The 12,685-nt window shown below is 50.4% G+C and overlaps 2 protein-coding genes across 2 annotated transcripts; both read right to left on the bottom strand.

Moving 5' to 3' along the window:
- Positions 1-2,871: 2,871 nt before the first annotated feature.
- SETTUDRAFT_156902 (uncharacterized protein) lies at positions 2,872-7,997 on the bottom strand (the record flags this gene model as incomplete). Its single annotated transcript, XM_008032180.1, has 5 exons — positions 2,872-4,380; positions 5,355-5,698; positions 5,749-5,847; positions 5,901-7,868; positions 7,916-7,997. The coding sequence occupies 5 exons, from the start codon at positions 7,995-7,997 to the stop codon at positions 2,872-2,874; spliced, it is 4,002 nt and encodes a 1,333-aa protein (XP_008030371.1).
- Positions 7,998-8,439: 442 nt separating this feature from the next.
- SETTUDRAFT_43968 (uncharacterized protein) lies at positions 8,440-10,133 on the bottom strand (the record flags this gene model as incomplete). Its single annotated transcript, XM_008031964.1, has 5 exons — positions 8,440-9,160; positions 9,207-9,237; positions 9,291-9,756; positions 9,809-9,895; positions 10,110-10,133. The coding sequence occupies 5 exons, from the start codon at positions 10,131-10,133 to the stop codon at positions 8,440-8,442; spliced, it is 1,329 nt and encodes a 442-aa protein (XP_008030155.1).
- Between the last annotated feature and the right edge of the window lie 2,552 nt (positions 10,134-12,685).

Consider the following 12,685-nt stretch of genomic DNA (forward strand, 5'->3'; position numbering starts at 1 on the left):
TTTGTCTGGAGCTCTGGCTGGCTCTGGACAAAGCGCGACACCCAGTTCTTGCCAACAGGTGGTGGAGGTGGATCTTGGCCGCGCGCAGCGAGTAGAGCGTCTGCCATTCGTCGCACATCGATAATATGGGGCGGAAAACCGCGCCGGTCAAGGTCTAGGATCCATTGTACGAGAGACTGCTCTTCAATAGGTAGTAGCTTTCTTTTTCTAGCGTTAGCAGTAGCTTGAGGTTGTCTACCTTGAAGGCGGTCATAAAGCGTTGAACGAGGAACATTAAATAGCTGAGCAGCTTTACGTTGACTCTTAATTTGATGTCTTTGAATTGATTGAGATGCAAGACAAAGTCTACCTTGCCTTTGAGGCGATAGAGAGCGTTGTTGTCGCGTCATAGCTGTTGTTGTGTAGAGGGTTAGGTCAAGTTTGGTGGGGTGGCCGGATGACTGGTGTGGCCGGATGACTGGTGGAACACGTTATTATTATTATTTTACACATCAATCCTAGTGCTAACCAAGTACTTACTTACCTTCTTACCTACTTACCTACTTACACACAGCAAATACAAGTACTAACAAGTAACAAGCTAAACACTAATAATAATAAATTAAAAAAATATGTAGTAAATCGTAATAAACACCGCGCATTGAAATATTAAGAAAAAAAAACCCTCACCTCATTTCTACTTGTTTCTTGCTTGCTTGCTTGCTTGCTTGCTTGCTTCGATTTTTGTTCCTTTAATTAACAAAGCTTGTTGATTACTTAGTCCCCAAGTCATAGTTGCAGTTGCAGTTCAAGTCGCCGTCTGACTGCAGCCACCCCCCCTCCCCCCTCCCCTCTTCCATGCCTTCCATGCCTTCCATCTCTGTCTTTCATTTCATTTCATTTCATCTCGGTGTCTTTTTTTGGGCTGCTCGTCTATGTACTAGCTATGTGTGTGTGTGTGGATGGATGTGGGTGTGGGGGAAAGGGAGGGGGCTCGTTTTCGGACTGACTCTTGGGCCGGGTCGGGTTTCATATTGGGGCTTGTTTGAGAGCGAGGAGGGGAGGCAGCGAGGGGGGGGGATGGTGCTGCGGACAGGGACGAGGGATGAGGGACGAGGGGAAGGGGGCCTGGTAGGTGGGTGGGTGATCGGCGGGCGTGGGAGGAAGGCACATGTGGAGGATGTGGAGGGGGGTTGTTGATGTGGAGGGGATGAATACGATGGGAATACGGACAGGTGGAATGCATGCATGCGAGACGATGGGATGTGTGTTCTTCTCCCTTTTTCTCTCCCGTTCTCTCCCGTTCGCCCTGTAACTATGTGGATGCGTCTTTCTGGCAAGAAAAAAAAAGAAGAGAAGCAAAGTTTGTACATGGCAGAATTATAATGTCTACGTTTGCATAGTAGTTTGATTCGATAAACGAGAAACAAAGGACCATGGCTTGTGTGAAATACTACAAGAATAGATGCAATAATTCAGGTGTTAAGGACATGGTACTTTTTGCTCTCTCTCTCTCTCTCTCTGTGTGTGTGCGTGTGTCTTTGCAATGTACAACAATAATTCTCACGCACGCTTCGCATATACTCTTTTCCACACAGTATCATCAATAAATCATCCATACATCCGTATATGCAAGTAAGTAACCAAGTGACTAGCCAAATGTGCCCTGGACTCCTCCATCCCATCTTGCACTCTGTTCCCACGCAACTCGTCCGTCGGCATCGAGCAGCGCCTCCAACGCCGTCGACCCAACTACCAACGCGTGACGTTGCGCGCTTGCAGCGCCCCGCCGAGCCAATCACCCATCCAAGGGCGTCTTCTAAAATAAACAAAAGGGCGTAACTTGGCAAGGCCATGATACGTGACGGGGCGCCTGAGCTGAGCGTGCGTGCGTGCGTGCGCGCGCCTGAGCTGAACCGAGGAAACCGAACAAGGGAACCACCATAGTTCGAGAAAGGGAAAGGAAGAAGAAGGTGAGAAAAGAAAAAAAAAGAACAAGAGCTGACGTAATCCTTCGGCGCATAACAACACAGCCCCTCCCCTGCGCACTGCACTTACTACTAACTGGTTGTGCCCTATTCTTTTCTTAGTCTTGCATTGCGCGCTCAGATATGGCGTGGCGGGGGGGGGGGGGCAACCAAGTCATTAATGGTTCCAAGAGGCGTTTTTTTTAGGTGGGGGTTTTAGGTCCCAGGATATGCTAAGGAGCATTGGCATTGGGGCTAGAGGTGTTGCGGCTGATAAGTAGAACAACGTGTATTGAATTCCAACTTGGGGCAATGCTACGTGCGTGGTCCCTGTGGTTGTGTGGTGACATTTGGAGAGCCGGCGCAGGTGCAGGTGCAGGTGCAGGCGCTTTGGCTTGTTACAACACAACCTGTGGCTCATTAGAGTGTATTTTGGATGGGCGGAGACGCCGTGCTGGACGCAGAATCAGGGCAAGCTAGCCTTGGAATGTCTATGAGTAGCGTGGCGTGTTGTTGTTGTTGTCGTTGCAGAGTCTCCATTTACTACTTGTGTAATGAACCAGGAATGCTCTATCGAACCATTTTTCTAGGAGACAGTTTACCTCTCTTCTAGCCACGTGAAGCCTAAATCAGCATCGCCCCGGGGCAGTGGTGACATTGCAAAGCATTGCCACGAGGACCCTTCTTTTCTTTCTGTTAGCATGTTCCAGACGCGTAGCACGGCAGAGGCCGCATGCAGCCAGCTGATGGAGGTGGTACATACAGCGTGGCGTGTCGAGTGCAGATGCTGTGTTATGGGAGAATGGCGTTGTTGGCCTTTGATAGGACAAGTTTGAAGCACAACGGCGAGGCATTTCCTTTGCTCTTGTCCCGAGAGAATACATGCATACAACCTCGGGAAGCAACGGGCCGTCAGGCAGTCGGCTCATATGACATCCATGTGCATTTCACACGGACTGCCTTCCAGCTTGTCTTTGCGCTTCTCCACTTCAAAAGCATTGTCTAGATCCACGCCAACCACGCCTGCTGGCCAATCGATCAAGTGCCGATGTTCGCGACCAAGCGTCATGGCAACAGCTGTGACAATGTCGGCACCAAGGCCCTCCAACCACCACACGTTTCGGACTCTGCCTAGGAGAATGGCATAGTGAGCCAAGATGATTAGTGCATGGATGTTCTTGGACTCGATAAGACTGATGAACTCCCGCGGTATGCGAGCCGCCCATACGAAGATCGCGCCACGGTCCGTAAGGGTGGAGATTGTCTTGTCGTCAACTGAGTAAGGAACTGCTGACATGGGAGGGAAGCGCTCGGGAAGCGTCAGCTGACTGACCAAGTTGAAGCTTTGGCGTAGATAGAGAAGTGCCTGAGAGAGATAGACACAGTGGGGTTTCAGGGGCTCTTCGGCGTCCATCCATAGCTTTTCAATCTCTTTGAGACGTTCATCTTCCACGACTGCGCGCGGGGTTGCAGAAACATTGTATTCGGGCCACCATTCGCGTGCAGTGACTGGCTGCATCTTGCTTCCCACCACCCAGCCCCATCCTGATAATAAAACTGTAAGGGGCCCTCGGAGACCCCATATGGTGCGCAGTGCACAAGACAACATCTTGTCGATGATTTCGGGCGACGGCGTTACTGCACCTGGCGGAATTGACGCACGTAGGTTCTCCATATCAATGGCTGATGTGCGGAAGAGATACACTGCCGTGAATGTTGAGCTGGCGAAGAGGGCTGCAGCGTTCTTCTCAGTAATACTTTCCAATTCGACTCGGTACCTTGTTAGAGCCTTGTTCATCCGCGAAGCTGCCAGAGCATTCATCTTCTTTTTATGTTCTTTGCATTCGTATAGCCGGCCGAGATGCAGCGAAGCGACAGATAGTACGCAGTTTGTGAGAAAGTCATGGTTGTGCGCCATTTCGGGGATATATGCCTGCCACGCTGCCTTTGCTGGATCATCATTTGCCAGCGTAAGGGAAGTTGTGAATTCATAGTGACATAAAAGTTCTTGCAGTGGTGGTGGAAGCAACTCGCGAATGTCCTTCCAAGCGTCGTGTGGGCGAAGAGAGGGCGATATGCTACCATAGGGCGGAGTGTTGCCCTCGGGAAAGGAAGCCGACTGCAAACGACCTTGGGCCGAGAAGGTCGGATGATGAACAGCTTGCTCTTCGACTAATACTACTTCGGTTTGTCGAGGTGTTTGTGTCGCGAGAGCTACTTGGTTGCTAATAGCCACAAGATTTGTCGGAGAATATATGGGAGCTGGTTCCGACTTGGGTGTCTCTGGTCCAGGCGACGACGACACTGGTTGCACCTGCCTAGCGCTGGGTGATTTTGAGCTTGTTAGGAGACGTGAAGACGGAACAAGAGCGAGAAAGCTACATGTGTCGCCCTTTTTATCGCAGTTTGCGCATGACGGGTGTCGACAATCACACTGACGGAGTGTTAGCAATGGGAGAATGATGAGGAAACACTCGTCTCCGAAACCATGCTATCAAGCACGGCGCTTCCGCAGTCTCAACATAGGACATGTCGTTCTTCAGGTGCCCATGTGCCAATCCGGTTCTGTTGTGGCGCGTGTAGTACATACACCCACTCCATGTAGCGCAGGTACATGATTCAGCGTCTACATGTTGCAACCTCTGGAAACATTGCATCAACAGAGCAAACTCACTTTTATTCGTCTCCTTTTGCACTGGTGACACCCCAGTCTGGTCTTGTTATGCGATCTTCTTGTCGCCATCGGAGTTTGCCGTCCAACGGGCTATATACGGCGGATACGGTGGATATGGTGACTGGCGACAACGCACAGACCGTATGTAAGCGCCGCGGATGGCCCTGCTGCTGGATATGTGCAGACGCGTTGAGGTCGCAGGTGGCGTGATGGAAATACAGAAACACAACGGGATACGCTGTTGAAGCATACAGAGTGTGAATGTGAATGTTACTTGGAGATCAGAGTTTCGTACTCGCCGCTCTGACAGCTCCCCACGCCGCCTGCAGCTAGCCTGAGAGGGCAGTTGTCGTATTGCGCGTCCTGTGATTGGCCCAGGCAAACGAGAGGAAGCCTCTCCATTCCGACTGGCTTACGAGAGACGCACAGTCGCATGTCTCATCCTCCAGACATGTGACGCTACACATTCCAGTGGATTTGCATTCACATGGGCATATGCTACAAGTATTGGCAATTGGCAGTACACGCATCTTCACAGCCAGAATCAAAAGCCCCGCTTTGGCGTATATCAACTGTTTTGTTTCTGTTCATGCTTTTGTTACGCCGAGTGCAACACCATGCAAATGCATGCGCATTCACCAAGCTTGCAATCATATACAAGACGTAACACATGGCTACCTGCTAGTAGCTCTTCGCGCTGTCGTCATCAAGCGTATAGCTTAGTTTTTGAAAACAGTAGCCTCGCTCCAACGGCTGGCCGCCTTCGCCCTGTAGTCGTCCTTGACTCCCTGCTCACTCTTCCACTCCTTTAGCAGTGACAGTCCAGCCTTCGCTTCTTCAATCGTCATGTTTGGGAGATCCAGTGTCTTCAGCAGATCCTGCTCGCTCTGAGATTTCGCGCTGTCGTCGAGAATGTAGCGGACGTTGTATCCAGATTGCAGATGCAATGCGCTCTCCGAATGCTTCTTCAGGAACTCATCGTTGTAGGCTTTGAGGTCAGCATCTGCCGGAGGTGTGGTAAACATCTCCTTGATAACCTCTGATGCTTGGGCTGAGAGAGGCTCGGCGGGTTTGCTGACTGTTGTGTGTTAGCAACATGTTACATTGCCAACATCCTGTTGCACCTACTGGCTTGTCGGAAGCGCACGCTCTGTTCATGCAGCTTCGGGTTCTCAGGATCAATCTCTCGTGCAGCTTGCAGACACTTGAGGGCGAGGAGGTACTTGTCTGGTAAATTGTTAGTACCGGTTGAGACAGCAGTTGCAATCATGAGGACATACTTCTCCGGATATAGACTTCGAAGCCCACATTTTGAGCTTCAATGTTCTTTGGCGCCAACTCAAGCATGGGCTGCAAGAACCGCATGGCATCCTCTAGAGGCTGCTTGGTTTGGAGCAGCTTCTCGCCGTTGGGATCAGTGTCCTCCTTTTTGGTGTCGCCATCATCACCCTTTGCAGTTGCCTTTGCCGCCGCCGCCGCTTTTCGTTCAGCCTCAGCCTTGTCCGCCTTTTCCTTCTCTTTCTTGGCCTTCTTCTCGGCCTTTTTGCGCTCCGTAGGATCCAGCTTCTCAAGCTCGACTTCGTTTGGATTGTTCATTTTCGGGTTGTCCGCTAGCCGGACGTACAGTGCGACTGCCTGGGTGGCTGCCCTAGTGAAGAATGGATGATCGCGTAGGTGATCCTCCCATCTGACCATGTCAATGTAGGCACGGATCTGTCCTTTCCGTAGTGAAAAGCTATGGAAGTCGAACTGATCCTCATGCCAAACATCAAAGATGTCGGCGATAGCTGTGAAGCGCTTGAGTGCGAGACCGTACTTCTCCTGCCGTAGGTATGCCTCTCCATCTTCAAGCAGATACCACATACACTGCATATCGTGCAGATCGCCGAGAGGCCCACCCACAGCTTCATTGCGAGTAAACTTGCTCATTGTTTCAAGTGCCTTATCGTTTTCATTGTTCCGTAGCTGGTACTTGGCGCACTTGGTGTTGATGTATCGGTCCCTCTCGTCCAGCTCTCTTGCGTGATTCATCGTCTCCGAGGCTTTCTGGATATCCCCTGCATGTTTGTAAACCCGGGCCTTGGTCTGGCTGTAGTCGACTGACTTTGGATACATTTCAATCAGCTTGTCTATGTACTCCATGGCCTTTTTGAGGTCGCGACTTGAGACATAGTTGTAGTGCTGGGCCAGGAAGTACAACACAGACTGCTCGAAACGATCGGTGGTGTCGCCGTTGCTTTCCGTGCCGGCAGAGCCGTTGATCTTCTTGTCCGACGCATACCCGAGGACAAGTTCCTCAATCACTGCCTTCTTTGCCTCGTCTCGGTAGAGCGCCTTGATGTTAGGGAAGGTTGAAGGCACGCCCTTGTTCAGCATTCGCCTGAGGTACTGGTCCACCTGTGTCTTGAAAGCCTCGCCCTGAAGGAAATCCAACGGTATCCGCCTGGCAGCATCGTTACGCTCGTTCTTGTCGGCGAAGGATTGGTATAGTTCGTTTAGCTTCTCGATGTCGGCGCCATTAGAACGGTCCAGACCCAAAGACTTTTCCAGCCCTTCAAAGTATGCACGGTATTCGCCGTTCCTGTTCAGCAAGATCCGGTAAGCCTTCTCAGCCTCTTCCTTTCGCCCAAGTTCGAGTAGATATTTCGCCTTTAGCTCCAATGCGGCGCGTCGGTCGAGACTGCTCTTGACGATTTCTTCCAGATGCTTGAGAGCACGTTCCACATCACCCGACTCGTATATTATCATGTTCTTGTACAGGGTCGCTTCAGAATGCTCGAGATCGGACTTGGGCGGGGGCTGCTTCAGCGTCTCTTCGTAGGTCTTGAGAATGTTCTCTGCCTCGGCGTGGTTGCCTGCCAGGTGGTAAGCCACGGCCAACGCAGTCCAGTTCTGGCGCAATTGCGGCCGCTCCTGCATCATCCTTCGCCGGCTCTCAATGTATCCATCATAGTCACGGACCTGGCATTGGAGGAGGGCGAGATCGCGGAGAATGTTCAGCGAGCCTGGCTCTAGGCGCAGGGCCATCTTGTAAGACTTGATGGCCTCGGGGTAGTTTTTGATCGAGCGCCACAATAAACCATAGACGTGCCAGCAAATGTGCGACTTCATGTCATTGCGAAGGGCTTCTTTGCAGAGAGCAAAGGCCTCTTCGCCCTGGTTTGTCGAGTTGAGAATCAGGGCCTTCATCGCCTGGGTGTCGCCATGCGTGGGGTGCTTCTTCAAGATCTGTTCGGCAGCTTTGAGGCCTGGCGGGGTCAGCGGTGTTGTGTGGTGTCCTTGCGCCAATGCCTACCCTTCTTGTACTGCTTGCCCTCGTAGTACTTGACAAGCGAGCGGAAGAGCGTCTGCTCCTTGCTGGGCAATGGCTGCGGCATGGTGACGGCCGTGTGAGGCGTGCGCACAGCGTTGGGCAGAGTCGGCCGGCGAGGACCTTCTGTTTTGAATTGAGAGGTGCGTTCACCTCGGAACCAGGCTGGGGAGGGCTAGAATAAATTTCGCAGATGATTTAATCGGTACAATGAATCATCGCGACGCGAACCGCTCAGCAAGCAACAGTGGCACTGGTGGCTGGATTGCACGGCGCTATAGTGTGGGGAGCTCTGAAATTCGATGTCGGAGTGCCCATGACCGCTAGCGCACCTCGACCTTGAGTGCACGTGCGCACATTTACACCCCGCATACATGGGGCTATATGGAGGAGGGCCATTTCACCCATTTTCTTAATAGTATCTGGCGGTGGAAATCACTGAACACTACAACTTTATACAGTGTCTCTCGTCCATACCTTACAAGCCATACAAGTCCCTTTGCTTGCCTTTACTTGGACAAGCGCCCTGACCGCCGCTTTCCCCCTGTATCCTCGCTCTTTTTCTCCGCTTTGGCAGCAGTCTTCTTCTGCTTTGTCGTGCCATTAGCCGTGGTCTTGCGCTTCTTATCCGGCTGCTTTTCTTCAACTTCATCAGTCGTCTCCTCTTCGGCTTCCGCTTTGACTTCTTCCTTGACTTCTTCCTTGACCTTCTTACTAGCACGCTTCGGTTTTGCTGGTAGCTTTTCTTCAGCAGCGGCTTCTTCCTCTTTGACGGCAGCTTTCTTAGCATTCTTGCGCCCTCCCTTGGCCTTAGCGGGTGCCTCTTCCTCAGCTTCGTCATTTTCCTTCTTGATATCCTCAGCCTTCCTCTTGTTACCCTTCTTAGGCTTCGTGTCCTCTTCGTTGTCCCCTCCCTCTGCATCATCGGAAACATCGCCAGCAACAGCTGCTGTCTTCTTCTGGATGCTCGGAACGATAGCCGAAGTCCGACCACCAACCTTGAGAAATGTAATCTTCTCGCCAGTCGGAAGCTTGCTGCCCTCTTTCTTTCCTTTGCCCCAGCGATGCTTCATGAGCCAATTCTCGGGGAAGCTGTCCGAGTCTCCATTGGCTTCTACAGCTGTGTCGCAAACATACATGATGGCATCATGTAGTCGCTTGACTTGCTCGTCGGTGAAAGTGTTGCTGTATTGCTCGGGATGCAGTTTGGCCTGATACATGACCTCGTCGCTACCAATATCAGCATGATGCCTAGACTATTTTGAGATGGACTTACCCAACCCAGTTGCCTATGCCCGATATGTTGGCTGCCCGAGGTCAGATAAGGGTTGTCTTTTAGGCTTGGTGGAGATGTGCGAACCTTGATCCAGCAGCAGTGCCTTGACGGGCACCTTCTTACTCCTCAGCTTCTTGCTCAGCCATTCAACGGTCAGAATGTCCTTGTCAATCACGGGGTCTGGTCCATTTTCCTTCAAGGGGGTCGTCTTCCTCATATCTTCCGCAGCAGCATCCACCAGCCTAATCCGAGCCAGTCGTCTTGCATCTACGAATGCGACTTCATTTTTTGGTTCTTCTTTCAGCTGCAGAATGAACTTCCAGTACTTGGGTGGCCACTCTGCTTCCTCTGGCTTGGTCGGTCGGTAGTAGGCTGTTTCGTCGTTGCTGAACTTCATCCAGCCAGACATGCCAAAATGCATCACAGGGTGTGGCGGCTTGTCCATGACGAGCCAGAAATATTTGCCCTGCTGTCGCGCGTCTACTATCTTCTTGCCGGACATTGCTTCTTGGAAGGCTGATGCAGAGGTTCCCACTTTCCCATAGACAATCTGGGCGACGCCGTCAGGTGGTGTCATGCGCGTAAGATGTTCACAAACGCACATTGTCTTCTTGCGTTTTTACCGCCTGTATCGTCTTTCCGACAGCATGTTTCTTCAGGAAGTGCACAATACGTGCCACTTCGGCGATCTGATCAGCGTCAGCAACTGTCACGCGCGTGCAACTGGAACGCGTCCCTACCTCGGGTATCCTAACAGTAGGACCGCGTTTTTTGCACCTGTCGGTGGACTAGTCTAGAATCTGCAGCAACGAGTGTAGGATAGGTTACACGTGCACTGGGTACCGAGCAGTGGTTGTGAGTTGAGTGGACTGGTACTGTGAATGACAAGGGTTGGAGGCTTACAGTGACCGTGCGCCAGATGGTCATGGTCGCCAGTTGGACACCCCTACCACAACAACAACAAAACTTCAACGCGTCATAACTCAACCAATATGAACCTAATCCAAGAAGCGATTAAAGAAATCAAATCGCGAGAGCTAGGAGAACAATTCTCGTACTAACAAATTGCTAAAAAGTACAACGTACCACAAACAACGCTAATAAGACGACACAAACACCAAAGCAACGACTATGGCCTACGCAACTAATCCCTCCACCTAGAACGCGAAGCCAAGCTTATACAATACGTCAAAACGCTTACCAAACAACGTTTGCCACCTATAAGAATAATAATACAATAGTTTGCCAGCCAGTTAGCTGGCAAACTAGTCTCCAAAAGCTAGGTTACCCAGTATCTCCGCCGGCATCCCAACCATCTCATCTCTCGCTCAGGCACAGCTATGGCCAAAGAGCGGACCAAAGCTAATTTAGGGGCTAAGTACAGCTTGTACTTTAAGCTTTTACATAAAAAGATTAAGGAGTACAATATACAACCCATCAATATATTCAATATAGACAAAAAGGGGTTTTAACTTGGCCAGGTTGGCAGTACAAAACGTATATTCAGTAGGAGACTCTACGAGCAAAAAGAGGCAAGGCAAGCACTTGAAGATAGCTCAACTAAGTAGATAACGGTTATAGCTTGTATTTGTTCAGATAGTACAGCTTTAAGTCCAACACTCATCTTCTAGGGATCTAATAGGTCAGTTTAATCGAGCTAGGTTAAAGCTATACAAGCCAACGAGCACTCAGTCTTTGTAACCTCATCTCCCTCTAGCTAGACCAACAACAATATTAGGTTGGCTTGGCTCAAGGGGGTTTTTAAACGGGAGACCAGACGATACGCTTCAACTAGGTATTGATTATTAATCCTTGACGGCCACGGATCCCATGTAACTATGGAGTTTATTGAGTATTGCCATGATAACAAGATCCTCTTGTTTGTATTTCCACCTCACGCTACCCATACGCTTTAACCACTTGATGTAGTGATGTTTAAACCTCTGGCAACAGCTTACTCAACTCAGTTATCTGGATACCTACAGGACAGCCAGGGGTTGCTCAGTTTAACCAAAGGAGACTTCTTCCCGCTCTTCTAGAGGTCCTAGACCTCTGTATTCAGGCCTTAACTTATCAAAAGGTCTTTTAAAGCCACCAGTATACAGCCAGCCAACCCAGACGTTGTACTTAAGAGGTTTGCCAAAGAGGCTTTAGATTCTGAAAGCAGCCAGTCAGTCCTCTCTAGAGACGATTAGCTCAAGCTCAAATCAATCGTACGCCGTGAGGTGAAGGATTAGAGCAGTAAGGACGTCAAGAAGCTTCAACGAAGCTTGTGCCACATCTCAGCTCAAAACAGTATACTTCATGAGGAGATCAGGGGCCTTAGGCAGTCCCTAGCCATCAAGGAGAGGCGACTAAAGCAGTTATTCGCCCTCTAGCTTAATGAGGACGAGGTTTACTATAGGGGAGCCAAAATATAGTCGCCTAAGAGTGTACAACGATCCCGCGATCGTTAGGAGGCACAACAATAATAAGCTAAGCTTAAAAAGCTTTAAAAAGCTAAGCAAGCCAAGATTAAGAAGGCAAATCGCGATTACGAGCTTCAAATTAAAGCTGCGAAGCGTGTTAAGCGAGAGAAGGGTTGGGAGGAGAGCAGAAAGCGGAGGGCTGCAGAGCAAGCTAAAAAGGAGCGCCGTAGAAGCCTCCGCGACGCTAAAAAAGCTATACAATTGCCCTAAAAGGGTAAGCGCAAAGCTTCAAAACCTTATAAGCCAGCTACAAAGCGTTAAAAGCGTAGTAGTGTTGCTCCAGCTATAGTAAGAGCCGCAAGGGGTGCACTAGCTGTTGTACCGCGTAGTCGACGAGACCAACTAATAACGCCCTCTAAAAAAAAATCTAAATAAGCTAAAACTTTTATAGACCTATATATAGTATAATCCTAGCTTTGCGCAGTTTTATCACGATTTGTAGGGGCTATACAGCCTCATCTTTTTGATTATATTGTTGTTGTTGTTGGGGTGTCCAACTGGCGACCATGACCATCTGGCGCACGGTCACTGTAACTAGCCCCACCACAAAGTGCGCGCGACTACAAAGTGCGCGCGACCACAAAGTGCGCGCGACCACAAAGTGCGCGCGCGCCTTACAACCACCTCAACCTCAACGCGTCGTATCCCCACCACCATGGCTAATATTGAGGCTGCGCTTGCAGCTATTAATGCCCTAGGACCTGATGAGCCTTTTTCGTATACAGATATTGCAAAAAAATATAGTGTTGTTCGATCTACGCTTACCTGAAGACACCAAGGCCTACACGCCTCACGCGCGATAGGTGGCCAAAAACGGCAGCTCCTCCACCCACAGCAGGAGCAGGCCCTAATCGCCTATATCAATCGACTAATAGATAGAGGCTTACCACCTACTCAGCCAATGATACGCAATTTTGCCTCACAGATCGCCAAGACTGAGGTTGGAGTACACTGGGCTAGTCGCTTCGTCCAGCGCTATCCTGATCAACTTACCTCAAGGTGGGCAAAAGG

The sequence above is a fragment of the Exserohilum turcica genome, assembly GCF_000359705.1.
Source record: "Exserohilum turcica Et28A unplaced genomic scaffold SETTUscaffold_7, whole genome shotgun sequence".
Taxonomy (NCBI): domain Eukaryota; kingdom Fungi; phylum Ascomycota; class Dothideomycetes; order Pleosporales; family Pleosporaceae; genus Exserohilum; species Exserohilum turcicum.